The sequence below is a fragment of the Nycticebus coucang genome, chromosome 20 (genome assembly GCF_027406575.1).
Source record: "Nycticebus coucang isolate mNycCou1 chromosome 20, mNycCou1.pri, whole genome shotgun sequence".
Taxonomy (NCBI): domain Eukaryota; kingdom Metazoa; phylum Chordata; class Mammalia; order Primates; family Lorisidae; genus Nycticebus; species Nycticebus coucang.
Genome location: NC_069799.1, coordinates 68669932 through 68687487, shown reverse-complemented (window position 1 = coordinate 68687487; position 17556 = coordinate 68669932). Strand labels below are relative to the sequence as shown.

Genomic DNA, 17556 nt, shown 5'->3' with positions numbered 1-17556 from the left:
TGGTCTTGAACTCCTGCCTTGGCCTCCCAAAGTGCTGGGATTACGGATGTGAGCCACTGTGCCTGGCCCAAGTGGACAAATTTCTGACAAAAAGAAATTGTCAGGTTTGGCACCCATAGCTCAGTGGTTAAGGCACCGGCTATATGCACCAGGACTGGCGGGTTTGAACCTGCCGCTGGCCAGCTAAACAACACTCACAACTACAACAAAAAAATAGCCGGGTGTCATGGCGGACACTTGTAGTCCCAGCTACTTGGGAGGCTGAGGCATGAGAATCGCTTAAGCCCAAGAGTTGGGGGTTGCTGTGAGCTGTGACGACACAGCACTCTACTCAGGGCGACATAGTGAGACTCTTGTCTCTCAGGAAAAAAAAATTGTCAGTCTCTTCCTGTGGTTTTGCATATCTGTGTCACTAATCCCAGCTGAAAAGTGAAGGTGGGTGCAGATGAGAGCACAGTGTTGTCTCCAAACCTACTTACTGTTCTGCATGGGGAAGGAGCTCAGGACATTTCACCCCAAAACATGACTCCTTGGTATAAAGAATATTTGGGGTTGGGTGCCCATAGCTCAAAGGTTAGAGTGCCATCCCTATGCACTAGGGGTGACAGGTTCAAACCCAGCCCAGGGCTGCTTAAAAAAAAAAAAAAAAAGCTGGCTTTTTGGCAAGGTGCAGTGGCTCATGCCTGTAAGGTTGCTGTGAGCTGTGACACTAGAGCACTTTAGCAGTGGTGATTTTGAATTATGGGCCCGCAGGGGCCTTTCCTCTTATCTTTGTAAAACCAGATCCATTATAAATAAAGAGCTGTCGATGTCCCTCCCCTTCCTGTTATGTTAGTGAATTGCAGGAAAGAGGACCAGGTTGCAGCCACACTGACGGAGACCTCTAAGGTAGCAGCACCTGTCTCCCCAAGTCAAGTCAGTCCCCACCCTCATCTTCCCAGGTATCTGTTTCTCCTCCTCGGTGGCCACTTACTGTCCCTCAACAGAGTTATATTCCCCACCCCACCCTCCTCTGGGACACACCTGAAATGTGGGAACACCTCCCCCCTTTGGCTGTTGCCCCTCAGCTGCCAGGACAGGGCGTGAGCAGGGCCTGGAGGAACCACTGCTGTGAAGAGGCTCAGGTGCCCCTGGCTTTGTCCCTACTCTGTCACTGCAGCTTCTAGGGCATGGGCCTGCCCCGTAGAGTACCACTGCCTGCTGTCAGCTGCCAGGCTTAGGCCCAGATGGGGGCGGCGATGTGGCCTGCTTCACTACAGACGATGGAGCCCCAACAAACCAACAGCACAGGGTTCTGGTGTTGTCTTGACATAAATGGCAATGTGACGGGCCTCATGTAGCCACACATGTGTGGCCATTGGTCCACCAGACCTGGACACCAAGTTTCTGGAAGAGCCAAGGAGAAGGAGGCTGGAGCCAGCTTGAGCAGGGATGGATGGGTGGATGAATGGACAGACACATGTGGGGGTGGTTATGGGATGCACGGATGTTGATGGACAGGAACATACATGCATGGGTGGGTGGTTACGGGATGCATGGATGGTGATGGACAGGTATATACATGCATGGGTGGGTGGTTATGGGATGAACGGATGGTGATGGACAGGTACATACATGCATGGGTGGGTGGTTACGGGATGCACGGATGGTGATGGACAGGTACATACATGCATGAGTGGGTGGTGACGGGATGCACGGATGGTGATGGACAGGTACATACATGCATGGGTGGGTGGTTTCGGGATGCACGGATGGTGATGGACAGGTACATACATGCATGGGTGGGTGGTTTCGGGATGCACGGATGGTGATGGACAGGTGCACATGGGTTCCATGTTCTTGTTCCCAACTCCTGCCTTTGAGGGAAGTTCACAACCCCATTGGGCTGTGCAGATGGCACCCTTGAATCTGAGAATGCCACACCCAGCTAACATACCTGCCGTCATCCTAAAGGAAGATCATCTAAAAATTGAGAAGATAAAGCCTGGCTGTGGTGTCTCACTTCTGTAATGCTAGCACTGTGGGAGGCCCTGGCTTGTGGATCACTTGAGCTCACAAGTTGGAGACCAGCCTGAGCAAGAGTAAGATTCAGTCTTTACTAAAAATAGGAAAAACCCTTCAGGACGTGGTGGGTCACACCTGTAATCGCAGCACTCTGGGAGACGGTTGTTTGAACTCAGGAGTTTGAGACCAGCCTGAGCAAGATTGAGACCCCATCTCTAAAAATAGCTGCGTGCTGTGGTGGGCGCCTGTAGTCCCAGCCATTTGGGAGACTGAGGCAAGAGAATCTCTTGAGCCCAAGAGTTTGAGGTTGCTGTAATTTATGATGCCATAGCACTCTACCCAGGGCAATGAAGTGAGACTCGAAAAATCAATCAATAAATTTGAGAAGATAATCTGTGTCTCACTGTGGATGGAAGGAATGGAACTGGGACTTTGGACAGCCGTGTTTGTGTTCCGAAATGCATGGCAGGGTGAGGGACACAAAAGTAACCTTGGTGCTCTGGGTACCAAAGGGCCCTGGGGCTAAATCAGCCTGCGGCCAGCAGGTGCCTGCTGTAAAGCCCTGTCCTGCAGCCCAGCAGGTTCACGTCTCAGGCAGACCGCTGTGCTGGGCTTTGTGTGATCCCATGCTTTCTAGCCAAACTGCCCCACCATCTGCCCCATGTTCCCCAGGTGGTAGGTGAGGGTCCAGCTGAGTGTGGGGAGTGAAGGCCTCACTGACCCCGACCACAAACCACTGTTTCCTGGCACAGTGAGGAAGTTAGTGACAAGGCACAGAGTTTCCAAAGCAGAATCAGCAGTTACAGATGGGTCTCTTGGGTGTTTTCTGAGTGAGGAGACTCCTTTAGGAAAAGCTCCCTCTTGTCTGAAGGGCCCTTCACCCGTCCCTGCAGTTAATGTGTCCTGTGACCATGTGGCTATGTGCACCATGGAGAAGCCCCCACGCTTAGGAAACGGCTCTGGGAGACGCCCAGCCCGAGCAGGATGAGGAAGGGTGATTCGGATTTCTTGGCTCTGGCCAAATTTTGGTACTTAACGTACAGACTCTGCCAGGCTTGGCCTCGTGGTTCCCAAGTCTCAGGGCCTCAAGGCCTGGAGGGGCACTGAGGGCTGCCTCAGACTGGTTATGAGGCGGTCACCGGGACAGAGTCTGAGGTGTACTTGTCTGCTTTCCCTCTGGTTTCAACGTAAGCGTTAGAAAAATTTAGAGTATTTTTAGGTTTACATAAATTTTTTTTGTTTGCAGTTTTGGGCTGGGGCTAGATTTGAACCCGCCACCTCCAGTATATGGGGCCAGCGCCGTACTCCTTTGAGCCACAGGTGCCGCCCCATAAAATTTGTGAAGATAGCAAAGAGGTCTTTTTTTTTTTTTTTGAGAGGTTTTCTATTATTAACATCTTACATTGTATGATGTGTCTGTCAAAGCACATTAGCCAGTGTTGACACATTGTAAGTAAAGTGCATATTTATTCACATTTCTTAGTTTTTACCTAATAGCCTTTTTCTACCGCAGGATACAATTCTTCACTCAGTCTTTTGTATAATTAAGCTCCCCAGGCAGTGACAGTTTCTCAGATTTTCTTTGAATTTTTTGTTGGCCATGGCATTTTTTTGTTTGTTTGTTTTTTGAGACAGAGTCTCACTGTCTGGCACTCTAGAGTGCTGTCTCATTCCAGCTCACAGCAACCTTAAACTTTTTTTTTTTTTTTTTCACTTTATCGCCAGCAACTTCCAGCTCCTGGGCTTAGGTGATTCTCTTGCCTCAGCCTCCTGAACTACAGCACCTGGAACTACAGGTGCCCACCACAATGCCCGGCTGTTTTTTTGTTGCAGTTTGGCCCGGGCCGGGTTTGAACACACCACCCTCGGTATATGGGGCCAGCGCCCTACCCACTGAGCCACAGGCGCCGCCCAACCTCAAACTCTTAGGCTTAAGTGATCCTCTTCGCTCAGCCTCCTGAGTTGCTGGGACTACAGGCGCCCACTACAATGCCTGGCTACTTTTAGAGGTAGTGTCTCACCCTTGCTCAGGTTGGTCGCAAACTCCTGAGCTCAGGCAATCCACCTGCCTCAGACCCCCAGAGTCCTAGGATTACAGCTGTGAGCCACCTGACCTTGGCAGGTCAGATGTTTTCTAGAATTTGCTTCCTGTGGTGGTCATGTTTCTCCTGATCAGACCGGGGATGGGGATCCTTGGGGAGGGCACAGAGGTGATCTGCATGCTGTGTGGGTGTGCAGGCCGAGTGATGTGCACACAGTGTGACATGTACTCTGTGTCGGGGTGCACACTGTGTGACATGCACGCTGTGTGACCTGCGCGCTTTGTTGGGTACAGGCTGTGTGATGTTCATGCTGTGTGATATGTACGCTGTGTTGGGGTGCAGGCTGTGAAATGTTCACACTGTGCTGGGGTGCATTCTGTGTTGGGGTGCAGGCTGTGTGATGTGCACGCTGTTGCGGTGTACACTCTGTCGGGGTGCTCTGTGTTGGGGTGCAGGCTGTGTGATGTGCACACTGTGTTATGTGCACACTGTGTGATGTGCAGGCTGTGTCGGGGTGCACACCCTCAAAGTACCCACTGCTGTGGGCCCTCAACCATGGCGGAGTCTGTAAGGTCTCTCCACTTTTCCCCTAATTTTAATTGGGTTTGGGACATGAATATTTGGTGGGCTGGAAAACTCAAGACAGAGGGATGATTTGGCTCTTCCCTCACCCCTTGAGGCAGAGCATCCCTCTCTGTCTCTTCTCTCTGAGGCAGGAACGCTGAGCAGCACTTTGTGAAATGTGTGATGAGAGGTTCTCTTGGGAATTTTGACCAAGTGACAATTCCCTTCCCTGTGGTCATATAAGCTTGTCCATATTCCTGAAGATTGCATGTGCATCTCAGTAAGGATTGTATGACATATTGAGATGGTTACTTTTTTTTTTTTGAGACAGAGTTTCACTTTGTTGCCCTGGTAGAGTGCTGTGACGTCATAGCTCACAGCAACCTTGTAGCTGGGAGTACAGATGCCCACCACAACGGCCAGCTATTATTATTATTATTATTTATTTTTTTTTTTAGAGACAGAGTCTCACTTTATCACCCTTAGTAGCGTGCCATAGCATCACAGCTCATAGCAACATCCAACTCTTGGGCTTAGGTGATTGTCTTGCCTCAGCCTCCTGAGTAGCTGGGACTACAGGTGCCCGCCACAACGATCGGCCGTTTTTTGTTGCTGTTTGGCTGGGCCAGGTTTGAACCCGCCACCCTTGGTATATGGGGCTGGCACCCTACTTGCTGAGCCATAGGCACCACCCTGCCCAACTATTTTTTAAAGATGGGGTCTCATTCTTGCTCAGGCTGGTCTTGAACTCCTGAACTCAAGCAATCCACTCGCCTCAGTTTCCCACAGTGCTAAGATTACAGGCATGTGCCACCTCGAAAATAGTTATTCTATCCTTTGGAGAAAGGAAAAAAATTTTTATTTTATTTCATTTGTGTTTATACAGACTTTCTCTATGTCATCCTTGGTAGGTGTGGTGGTGTCACAGCTCACAGGAACCTCAAACTTGGACTTAAGTGATTCTCTTGCCTCACGCTCCCAAGTAGCTGGGACTACAGGTGTCCACCACAGCGCCTGGCTATTTTTTTTTGTTGTTGTTGTTGTTGCAGTTGTCATCCTTGTTTAGCTGGCCTGGGCCAGGCTCGAACCCGCCACTGGCAGTGTAGCCACTGTGCTCTGTGACAACCCAAAAAAAACAAACCAATATTAAATGTGCTGAGTTATAAGAGGTTGTATCAAAAGGCACCTGAGTAAAAATGGAAAGTGGGAAAGGACGGTGTCTGGGAGAGAGTGACCTTACCCAGAAATCTAAATGGTTCCTACTTGGTGCCTATGGCTCAAGTGGCTAAGGCGCCAGACACATACACCTAAGCTGGCGGGTTCAAATCCATCCCAGGCCCGCCGAACACCAATGATGGCTGCAACCAAAAAATAGCCAGGCATTGTGGCGGGTGCCTGTGGTCCAAGGTACTTGGGAGGCGGAGGCAGAAGACTCGCTTGAGCCTAGGAGTTGGTGGTTGCTGTGAGATGTGATGCCAAGGCACTCTACCCAGGCGGACAGCTTGAGGCTCCGTCTCAAAAAAAAAAAATCAAAATGGTTCCTTTTTAGCTGGAATTTACGGTTAGAGGTGGGGTGACTCTGGAAATCCTGTGGTCTTGAGGATTTGGGGCTGGAAAGAAGGAGGGTGAGGTGAGAGAGGGAGGGTGATGAAGATGAAACCCCACCTGCATTCAAAGAGAGCTCCTCTGGGTAAGACCACAGGTGCCCCCACCTAGATCCTGGGCCCAGATCACAGCAGGGGTGCAGGGATGGTGCATGAGGTAGCAGAGGGGCAGAGGGAGGGGCTTGGCAGAGGAGGCAGGTTTGGGGGCAGAGGGGCCCAGAGCTCAGGTGCAGGGAGAGGGATGGGCAGATGCCTGAGGAGGTGGGTTGGGCAGGTCTTGAGGGCTGGGGCTGGGACTGCAGCTTAGCGCTGTGTAGAGCTCTGAGAGCTGTTGGAGGGCTGTGTAGATGGGCAGGGACTGCACCACATGCTGGCAACTCCCTGGTGTGGTGCGGGGAGGTGCTGCAGAGCCACAGATGTGCCAAGTGTCCCCACGTGTCAGCAGTGGTCGAGTTAGCTGCACACCTAGGTTGTGACATTTGTCCTGTGTCACAGTTTGTTAGTTTACCAGGTCTGGGATTCCCACAGCAAATCTTTACATGCACGGTGACTTCTCCTTAAAAGGAGGCAGACTGCGGCGGGTGGGGGAGCGTGATGGCTCAGGCCTGTAACTCTCTCTCTCTGGGAAGCCTAGGTGGGTGGATCGCCTGGGCTCACAGGTTTGATACCAGCCTGAGCCAGAGAGAGACTATGCCTCTAAAAATAGTGGGGTGCGTGGGGCCGTGCCTGTAGACCCAGCTATTTGGGAGGCCCAGGCAAGACAATCTCTTGAGCTCAAGAGTCTGAAATTGTTGTGAGCTGTGACGCCAGGGTACTCTATTGAGGGTGACAAAGTGAGATTCAGTCTCCAAAAATAAAAAGTAAAGAAAGGAAAAAAAGGAGACCAACTACTTGTTAGGGTGATGCTGTTTTTATTTGTAAGCGGATTTCTGAGGTATAATCAAATGAAAGAACAGAGGGGATAAGTGGGGAGCCCTGCCTGGATCACACACATGATGCGTGTACTGGGGATGTAATATTTGCCAACCCGAGTTCATTTTAGGGGCAAACTGGAATGCTCCATACCTTAGGATGTAAGGTTGAGCCGATGTTGTTTTAAATGCAGCCTCTGTGTGTCCTGAAATCAATAATCATTTTTCAGAGACAGCAGGGAGCCCATTTGGACCCCTAGGACTGGAACAAAGACCTGGGGGGGCCAGCACGTCCCTCTCCTCAATCCCTGTAATTCGCCTGCGACCCCCGTTCTCCCACCCAGAACTCAGTGGTCAGCTGCAGCTGACTCAGCGCTTATGAGGCTGTGGGAGGTGCGGGGGAACAGATGTCCTCCCTGTAACAAGGCAGGAAAAACATACGGAAATAAGGAAAAAGGAAATGTTAGGGCAACACGGTGAAGCCGATTGCGAAGTTGAGCGCTATCCGAGCTTGCAGAGGCACGTGGCTGCGCGCGGCTGGCGGGGCCCCGCCGGCCTCACACCCTGTGGATTGTGTGGCGGTCCGCGAGCCGGGCCACGTCGTCCAGGTGCGGCCACCACTTGTACAGGAACCTCTCCGCGATGGTCCTCAGCCAGGGGGTGACCCGCACCTCGCCGCGCGCCCCGCGCTCCAGCAGCTCGCGCAGCTCGTCCGGCCCCAGGTATCGGACGCTGCGGGTCTCGCTGGGGTCCGGAGCCACGCGGACGTCCTTCCGCACCAGCAGCAGGTAGCAGATCTCGTGTTCGCCCCAAATTCGGTCTGATTTTGCCTTGTGATGATAGATTGTCATGAACACAATGTCCTCCTCAGAGATCTAGAGGGAAATCGAGTTGAGAGAATTTATGGGAAAATGGAGGAAATAGTCGCATTTCTTGTCCTCAAAGGAAATTAACGATTTCTGCTGGCACTTTAATTCTAGTCGTCTGGTCTCTGCCGACTCAGGCTGAGTAAGGACCTGGCTTTTGTTTTGTTTCCTGCACACCTGCGTGCGTCCTGATTTAAAGAGCCGAGCTCCCGCCCCACAATGTCCACCAGGTCCTGCAGACGCCGGCAACTTTATGGGGGGGCCAGCGCGTCCCTCTCCGCGCCCTGCCCCATCCCTCTCCTCAATCCCTGTAATTCGCCTGCGGCCGCCCTGCGCACCCGGCCCGTTCCCTCACCCCATCCGGCACTCCGCACCTGCTCCGGGGGAATGCCCAGCTCCACCAGCAGCCGCCTGCGGGCCGCCCTGCGCACCCCGACCGCGTCCTTCTCCTCCAGCTCTGCGGGCTCGTACAGGGGGTGGCTGCAACAGGAGTCGGTGAAATACCCTAGAAAGACGTGCGTGGGAAACATTCCCTACTTCATACTGAAAGCCGACGGGCTACAGACACAGTCGGCGCTTTGGGTAAGAAAGCGCCGGTCTGGCATCTGCAGTCTGGCGCCGTGAAGAGCCGGTTTGTCCAGGGCAGGGGCCTCCGAAGGGGCATCTGGCAGGCTGGTCCCAGGCAGGGACGGCCTCACTGCCCCGCTGCCCCACGATCCTCTGCACCATCTCAGAGAGACCGGGACAGGGGCACGCAGCCCCACAGCCCCAGGGGACAGCAGATGCCATTCGCGCGGGAGGCGGCAGACGGGACCCAGGCCGGGCCGGAGTAGGTTCCTAGGAGGCCTTCAGCCGGCCACTCGGGCCGGACCTTCCTGGTGGGAGGTACCGCAGCTGTGGCCAAGGTGGCGGGAGAAGCTTCCGTCCTCAGCGCCCCTAGGGTGACCTCGAAGCCCGATTTACTCCGGAGATGCACTGCTTCCCAGGGGCGCTGACGCTCGTGGGAGACCTCGGCTCAGGGCCCCCTCACTGCAGCCTCAGACCCCCGCGCTTGAGACCCCCTCGGCCTCCCAGAGGCGGGACTGCCGGCCTGAACCACCGAGCCCACCCTAAAGTTGTGATTTTAAGAAGTACAAAAATAAATAAATAAATAAATAAATAAATAAAAATAAAAAGAAAGAAAGAGAAAACAAAAAAAGCCAAACCTCAGACTTGTAAGATGATTTTTATCATGATCTCATCAGTTTCAGGCTAAATGCTGTTTATTTTAGTCCCTCAGATCCTTAGCTTCACAAATTCCTCTCCATTTAATTAACTTGCCATTGCAAAAGAAACCAAAAAAAAAAAAACTGCAAAAAAAGTGGAAACTCACTTATATCCTTTTTTTCCTCAAATTTTCCTTTCAATTGGCTTTAAATTGTCTTAGTTTAAGTTGTTTTAATTTTCTTTTTTCCTTTTATTTATTTACTTATATTTCTTTTTTAAATTGAGACAGTGTCTTACTATGTTGCCCTCAGTAGAGTGCCATGGCATCGTAGCTCACAGCAACCTCCAATTCTTGCGCTTAAGTGATTCTCTTGCTTCAGCCTCCCAAGTAGCTGGGACTACAGGCCCCTGCCACAAGGCCCGGCATTTTTTGGACAGATGGGGGTCTCACTCTGGCTCAGGCTGGTCTCGAACCTCTGAGCTCAGGGCAATCCACCCGCCTCGGCCTCCCAGAGTGTTGGGATTACAGGTGTGAGCCACCATGTGTGGCCTTAGTTTCTTCATTAAAAGAAACCTGACCCTCTGAAGAAATACCAGCATCATCTGAGCTGACTGCTGACCTGAGGGGAGTGAGGCAGACAGACAGCCTTGCCACATTCAGGCCAGCTGAAGGGACTTACCAGGAAAGGTGACCTTAGTGTCCGCTCGCTGCTGTATCAGGACCTTGTTCTCCGTGTTGAACAGGACGACACTGAAGGCTCGGTGCAGCAGCCCTGGAAGGCACAGCCCACGTGAGCATGCGTGCAACTGCCAAGGGGACCTCTGGGCACTGCAGCCTTGGTCTCAAGGTGCCTGTGACCACAGCATTCTCAACAGATTGTTTCAGAGTCTGCCTGACTAAAACTTGCTTAACAAATGAATGCTCGGAAAACTAAAAATAGAACTGATACACATCCACGAGTCCCCCAGCCAGGGATACAACAGAAATAAAGCCAGGGTATTGAAGAGGTGTGTGCTAGACAGAACCATTTCAGTGCTGGTCACCAGAGCCAGACAGGACTCAACTGAAGTGTCCACCAGTGACGGTGGAGAAATGAAGTGGGGTGCCCACACAGAGGAGCCCCGTTCTTTGTGAAAATGAGATCCTATCATTTGCAGCAACATGGACGGAAGGGGCAAATGTCTTGTGTCCTCACCTGAGAACTGGGTGACATGGGTGGGGACAGTGGGGTGGAGAGGGAGAGGACGGGTTCAGGGTGCTAGGTGCAGCCAGACAGAGGAAGAAGCTGGAGTGTTCTACAGCATGTTGGGGTGACTGTAGTTAACAGCTTATTGGTAGAGGTTGTGATGTTCCCACCATAAAATAAGATCAATGTTTGAAGTGATGGGTGCCCTAATGGCCCTGACCTGACCCTCACATGCTATGTCCATGCACCAAACTGTCCTGCAAGTACCATAAATACCTACAGTTATTATGTATCAATTTGTAAAAGCAACAAAAAAAATACAGTGGCATAAGGTTTTCTTTTCTTTCTTTCTTTTTTTTTTTTTGAGACAGAGTCTCACTCTGTCACCCTGGGTAGAGTGCTGTGGTGTCACAGCTAACAACAACCTCTAACTTTGGGCTTAAGTGATTCTCTTGCCTCAGTCTCCTGAGTAGCTAGGACTACCGGTCCCCACCACAAGGCCTGGCTTTTTTTTTTTTTTTTTAGAGTGGGGTTTCACTCTTGCTTAGACTGGTATCGAACTTGTGAGCTCAAGCAATCCACCTGCCTTGGCCTGCCAACTGCACGAGCCACCGCACCCAGCTGGTTTAAGGTTTTCAAAGAATACCAGAGCTAGACAGTGGTTACAACAGGAAAACAGATTTTACTGAGGACTATTGTTATAGGGGAGAGACCTCAGTGCAAACCCAGGCTCAGCTCTGCACTCAGTGGCGGAAAGTGGGAACTTCCACAGTGGGATGGGGGAGAGGTGGGGAGGTAGTGATGGAAAGGGACTGGGGGGAAATGCCAGAGGTGAGGGGCTTCTGGGTGGGCCCACCTAACAGGATTCTGCCCGCAGACAGGCTGTGAGCAGACATGGCCTGGGATGGTGGGCACGGGTGTCCAGCAGGATGATCCCTTAACCTCCCCCCTGCAGATAATCGGGGTCTCCCCCTCACCAGGAAAGACTGAGTTCTTTCCTCTCTACAAGTCTGTTGGGTGGGAAAAGTGAAGAAATCTTGGGAAAAAGAAAAGACAGGCTAGTGCTACCTTTCTCAATGTTCTCGTTCAGGTGGCAGTTCCTCTTGGTGTCTGAGCCAATAACCTTGTCGTCCTCATCAACAACTATCAGCATTTCTTCTAGGCGCTGTTGCTGGCGGTCATCGACCCAGTCGAGGTTTACTTCAGACATGGCTGCTGGCAGTGGTCTGACCTGAAACAGGTGCACAAAACGTCATCTCTGTGTGGAAGACGGGACCAGCCAGGATTCAGCAGATACCTGTCTGTGTACGTTGCAGAAAGAGTGACCAGGCAGTGCCTCGCAGATGTGTTTCCACCGTGGTGTCTGAATGAGGAATCTTGGATCTCTCTGTCCCTCGCTCTCATATATATAGTCTTCACATTTCCCAGGAAAGTTAAATTTATCATTTGAATTTTCATGGGAAAAATTTTCATGGGAAAATTTAAATGATAAATCCCCACCAAAACAAACACGAGGAAAAGATCAGGTAATGCTCTTTGAAGAAGCGTTCCGGAAAGTGCAGTGCTATATAAAGCTGTGGGGCTTGGATCCCAGAGGAGAAACCTACAGCTGTTCGGAGAAGCTCCGTAAGCCCCAGACGGCCCAGTGCCCTCCCAGAGACAAACAGTCTCATATGAACAATTTCTGAGAAAATGTATTCAGAATCACTTATTTTCATGCAAAATCTTTTCATCATCATTTTCTACTTTTTATTTTATTTTTTTGAGACAGAGTCTAACTCTTTGCCCTGGGTGGAGTACCATAGCATCATAGTTCACAGCAACTTCATACTCTTGGGCTTGAGCAATCCTCTCGCCTCAGCCTCCCAAGTGGCTGTGACCACAGGTGCCTGGCAGGACCCCCAGCTAGTTTTTCTGTTTTTAGTAGAGACAGGGTTTTGATCGTGCTATTGCTTAGGTTGGTCTCAAACTCCTGAGCTCAAATAATCCACCTCCTTCGACCTCCCGGAGTGCTAAGATTACAGGACTTCGGGCACTTTTCTACTTGTTAAAGAAATGCATTCAGGCAGGGTGCCCATGGCTCAAGTGGCTAAAACACCAGCCACATACACCTGAGCTGGCGATTTCAAATACAATCCCGGCCTGCCAAACAACAATGATGGCTGCAACTAAAAAATAGCCAGGCCTTGTGGCGGGTGCCTGTAGTCTCAGCTACTTGGGAGGCAAGAGAATTGCTTGAGCCCAGGAGTTGGAGGTTGCTGTGAGCTGTGATGCCACAGCAGCACTCTACCCAGGGCGACAGCTTGAGGCTCTGTCTCAAAAAAAAGAAAGAAAAGAAAAGAAACGCATTCACTTCTGTTTCTTACCATTATTCTGTTATTATTTTCAGCATCTGCTTATCGTCTTGGCAAAGAGAAAATCATTAAATATGTACAAAATTTGATCAATAAAAGAATTTCCACAAGGGAAAAGATATGCACCAACTAACCTTTCCTGGAAATCGGAGGCTCCTGGGTACCTGTCAGGCATGGGAATGAATTCTCAGTGACTCAGCCCTTATATACTCTGGGAACACACAGGGTATGTTGGGATGATCTGAAATTTTTGTTTTCATAATAAGAAGCCACTCCCTGATATCGCTCCTGCTGTGTGTCTCTCTCTGTCCCTCTCAAGTTTGACAATCATACAAAATTATTTTGACACAGCTACACTTTAAAAAATGCTTTTACTTCTTAAAGCTGAGTTAAATTATTTTCTACTGTATCATAGTTTAGTATATGATTAAGGTGGCATTTTAGTTTATTAGAAAGGAATAAAATTATATCCTTACCACTAATTCCATATTAGAGAGATCTATATAAATTTCAGATTTTATTGAAAAAACTGAAAGCATAAAAATCCTAGAAAAATATATGGATGAATATAATAGTCTATGACACCAATTCAGAACTCTAGATGTAAAAATATGGCATATTTATATACGCTAAAATAATGCTTCCATATGTCCACAAAGCATGATTAAAAAAGAAAGACTATATTTACTTATTATTATAATTTTTTGAGACAGAGTCTCACTTTGTTGCTCTCAGTAGAGTGTCATGATGTCGCAGCTCACAGCTACTTCAAACTCGGGCTCAGGTGATGCCCTTGCCTGAGCCTCCTGAATAGCTGGGACTATAGGTGCCTGCCATAACACCTGGCTGTTTTTTGGTTGTAGTTGTCATTGTTGTTTGGCAGGCCCGGGCTGGTTTTGAACCCGCCAGCTCCGGTGTCTGTGGCTGGCACCCTAGCCTCTGAGCTACAGGCACGGAGCCAGAGACAGGGTCTTGATCTTGCTCAGGATGGTCTTGAACTTCTGAGCTTAATTTAAGGGATTCTCCCGCCTAGGCCTCCCAGAGTGCTAGGATTATAGGCAGGAGCCATGGCGCTGGACTAACTGCTCTGGAGATGACTTTGACTCTTTTCTATCTGATTATTACTGTGAATGATGTGTGAGTAACTAGAGGTTGTCCAGTTTATTTTTAAGGTGTAATGAACCCCTGCCCTGCTTTCCAACTAGGTGCTGCCGCCCTCTGGCCCCAAGTCTCAGCCCGAAATTCATCCTCACAAAGCCTATTGTCCTATTGGGGCTCGGGGCCAGATCACCTGATTTAATCTACTAGAGACCAGGACAGTCCTTCCCTGAGGCATACTTTTATTCAGAAATTCCCCTATTTGGGCAGCTGTTCTGTATCCCAGCTCCTGATCCAACAGACTTTTACCTTCTCTCTCAACTTCCTTGTGCCCTGCACAGGGCACAGTGGGGAGGGAAGAGGGACCCTTCCAAAGGGGCATTTGTTCCTTGCCCCTTTTCTGAAGCTTCAGAAGCAAAACGCTTATGATTAAAGAAACATTGAAAATATCCATTTTCTGTCTGTTTAATTCTCTCGTTGATATTTTCCCAACTTCCATTATAGAAGGGATGGGGAGTGTTCTCTTTTTCTGTTTAGCTATACAAAGGACCTGAACCATTGCTAGAAATTTTTAATCTGTTAATTGATGTGAAGTCTGACAATTAAATTCAAGAACTCACCCTAGAAAAAGTGCTACCTGCTTCATAGCTGAATATCACTCCAGTCACCTTCAAAGTGCTCCTGTCGGGAAGCCGTGCACTGACACCAATGCCTTGTCCACTGTCCAAGTAATTTTGGAACTCTTTTTGTGCAAAAACCATCAGAGCCATTGAGGTACGGCACGCAAAAACACGCACCAATAATGAACACCCCTCGGCTCGACACCCACATATGTTCACACAAATGCAGCCGTGAGGCGCTGACGGCACCAACATTATGGAACCTCACGGAGTGGTTCCCACACTGCTGCCAACATAAGCACATGGTGGCGAGTTCTTGAACTATGTTTTTTGTTTTTGATACAGAGTCTCACTGTGTCGCCATCCGTAGGGCACTGTGGCATCACAGCTCACAGCAACCTTAAGCTCTTGGGCTTAAACGATTCTCTTGCCTCAGTCTCCCAAGTAGCTGGGACTACAGGCGCCTGCCACAACACCTGGCTATTTTTTGGTTGGAGTTGTCATTGTTGTTTGGCAGGCCCGGGCAGGATTCAAACCTGCCAGCTCCGGTGTATGTGGCTGGTGCCCCAGCTGCTGAGCTGCAGGCACCGAGCCGAGTTCTTGAACTTTAATTATCATCAGACCCCATACTATGAAGGCTCTGATGGTCAGTGAAGAAAAAGAGTCCCTAAGTGACATGGTAGAGTAGATGAGGCGCTGGTGTCAGCGCACAACGCACCTCACAGGGGACCATAGTGACAGTCAGCAATGACCTATGTGGGCTGAGCAAGAGAATCGCTTAAGCCCAAGAGTTTGAGTTTGCTGTGAGCTGTGACACATGGCACTTACCCAGGGCAAAAGTTTGAGAGGCTATCTTAAAAAAAAAAAATGGTTATGGGTGGCACCTGTGGCTCAAAGGGGTAGGGTTGCGGCCCCATATGCCAGAGGTGGCGGGTTCAAACCCAGCCCCAGCCAAAAAAAAAAGCTTAAATATCACAGTTTGAACTCTTCAAATTAAAATGTCATCTTCATATATTCATGTACTGGCTGGCATAGTTGCAGACATGCATTCAGTGTCAAGAAAAAGACAACCCAATCTCATACGAAGAGAAATTGTGATCTTTTATATCCTATTTGATAGATAAAAACTGATTTTTGACATACCTTATTTTATACATCTAATAGTCTGATCACACATGGCCCACAAAGATAATAATCCAACATAATCAGATGCTAAATCTTGGTTTTCAAGGGACCGCAGACACCAACTCGTGTTGGCAGAATCAGGGAAGGGGCCACAGATATCAATCAGTGTTGGCACAGTCAGGGAAGGAGCCGCAGATACCAATCAGTGTTGGCACAGTCAGGGAAGGAGCCACAGATACCAATCAGTGTTGGCACAGTCAGGGAAGGGGCCACAGATATCAGTCACTGTTGGCACAGTCAGGGAAGAGGCCACAGATATCAGTCAGTGTTGGCACAGTCAGGGAAGGGGCCGCAGATATCAGTCAGTGTTGGCACAGTCAGGGAAGGGGCCGCAGATATCAGTCAGTGTTGGCACAGTCAGGGAAGGAGCTGCAGATATCAATCAGTGTTGGCACAGTCAGGAAAGGAGCTGCAGATATCTGTCAGTTTTGGCATAGTCAGGGAAGGGGCCGAAGATATCAATCAGTGTTGGTACAGTCAGGAAGGGGCCTAAGATATCAATCAGTATTGGCACAGTCAGGGAAGGGGCCTCAGATATCAGTCAGTGTTGGCACAGTTGTGGAAGCAGTTTGCTGTTGCTCCACAGGGCCCTGGGGCACAGTTTTCAGTTGGTTGAGTTGGCAGAATACCCAGTGATCCTCCCAGAACACAGGAGGTTTGTGAGTTGCTGCCACAGGCCCTGTCCCCAGCCTCCTATCCTCCCAACCTCCCCTCCTCCCAGGAGACTGCCCAGGCACCATGGTCCTCGGAGTGTCCATCTCTTAACTTTGTCTAGGACAGAAGGCCTCACACGTGAATAATCAACTCCACATCATGGCACGGAGGCTCGTCAGGCCCCGCCAGGTTCTGTCCAGTTCTGCCCTGTGTATAACAGTGATTTAGGATAGCAGTGGCCACTGTCAAGGGTGCTAGGATGGAAAGTCCATTGCCCTGATCGTGAACAAATGATTTAAAAGTTAATTGCTTTGAGCCTGAGCAACAAGTGAGACCTGACCTCTACAGTAATGGTGCGTGGTGTTGGGAGGCTATGCCAGGAGGATCACCTGAACCCAGGAGCTCCAGGATGCAGTGAGCTGTGATGAGCCACAACACTCCAGCCTGGGGAACAGAGGGAGGCCCTCCTTCAGACACAAAGAAGCAAAAAATGAGCTAATTGGTTTGACTTCCACTTCTGGGAGGTGGAGTAGACATACTTCAGAATCTCAGTCTTTTGTCTTGCAAGAAGTTGACCAATTCTGGGAAACAGCTCAAAAAGTCAAGTAGTTAGCTAAGGGAGAGAAGTATAAAAAACATATAGGGGTCATTGAAATCTGTCCATGGTGCCAGTTACAATCCTCCTCCCAACTGCATCTTTGTAGTTCATTCCTCAATCTTGGAGAATCAGGACATCCATCTACCTGCTTCTGGCTGAAACCGGATGTAGTTGGGGTGAGAGGTATGGGAGCAGGCACTTTCTGTGCATCCCAGGGGGACGGGGACATAGGCGTGTCCTCTGCATATTTCTTTCTGTCAGGTGTCACTTCTACCATGCTACAACACACAATTATAGTAATTATTATGATTATTATTGAGACAGAGTCTCAAGCTGTCACCCTGGGCAGAGTGTCGTGGTGTCACAGCTCACAGCACCCTCAAACTCTTGGGCTTAAGCGATTCTCTTGCCTCAGCCTCCCAAGTAGCTGGGAGTACAGGCGCCCACCACAACGCCCGGCTATTTTTTTTACTCTTGTTGTAGTTGTTATTGTCGTTTTAGCTGGCTCAGGCTGGGTTCGAACCTGCCAGCCTCTGTGTCCTATCCACTGAGCTAAGGGTGCCACCCAACTCACAATCATTTTTTTTTAAACTCAGAATAATTATTAATGGCAAGATAAGTAGCTGGATGTCAACAAAAGGTACCAAAGTGAAGTGACAAGAA

At 49.8% G+C, this 17556-nt stretch overlaps 1 protein-coding gene across 1 annotated transcript; it reads right to left on the bottom strand.

The window, feature by feature from the left end:
- Positions 1-7682: 7682 nt before the first annotated feature.
- Positions 7683-11594, bottom strand: LOC128572910 (isopentenyl-diphosphate delta-isomerase 2-like). The gene is made up of 4 exons (XM_053573065.1): positions 11453-11594; positions 9878-9970; positions 8366-8496; positions 7683-8000 (listed from the first exon to the last, which is right to left on the bottom strand). The coding sequence occupies exons 1-4, from the start codon at positions 11592-11594 to the stop codon at positions 7683-7685; spliced, it is 684 nt and encodes a 227-aa protein (XP_053429040.1).
- Between the last annotated feature and the right edge of the window lie 5962 nt (positions 11595-17556).

Bases quoted from the DNA above. Each gene is read 5' to 3' on its own strand.
- LOC128572910 (XM_053573065.1), bottom strand. From the start codon at position 11,594: ATGTCTGAAGTAAACCTCGACTGGGTCGATGACCGCCAGCAACAGCGC. The intron at 9,971-11,452 runs GTAGCACTAGCC...TGTGCCTTCCAG, and splicing joins GAACGAGAACATTGAGAAAG to GGCTGCTGCACCGAGCCTTC. The intron at 8,497-9,877 runs GTAAGTCCCTTC...ACGTCTTTCTAG, and splicing joins CACTAAGGTCACCTTTCCTG to GGTATTTCACCGACTCCTGT.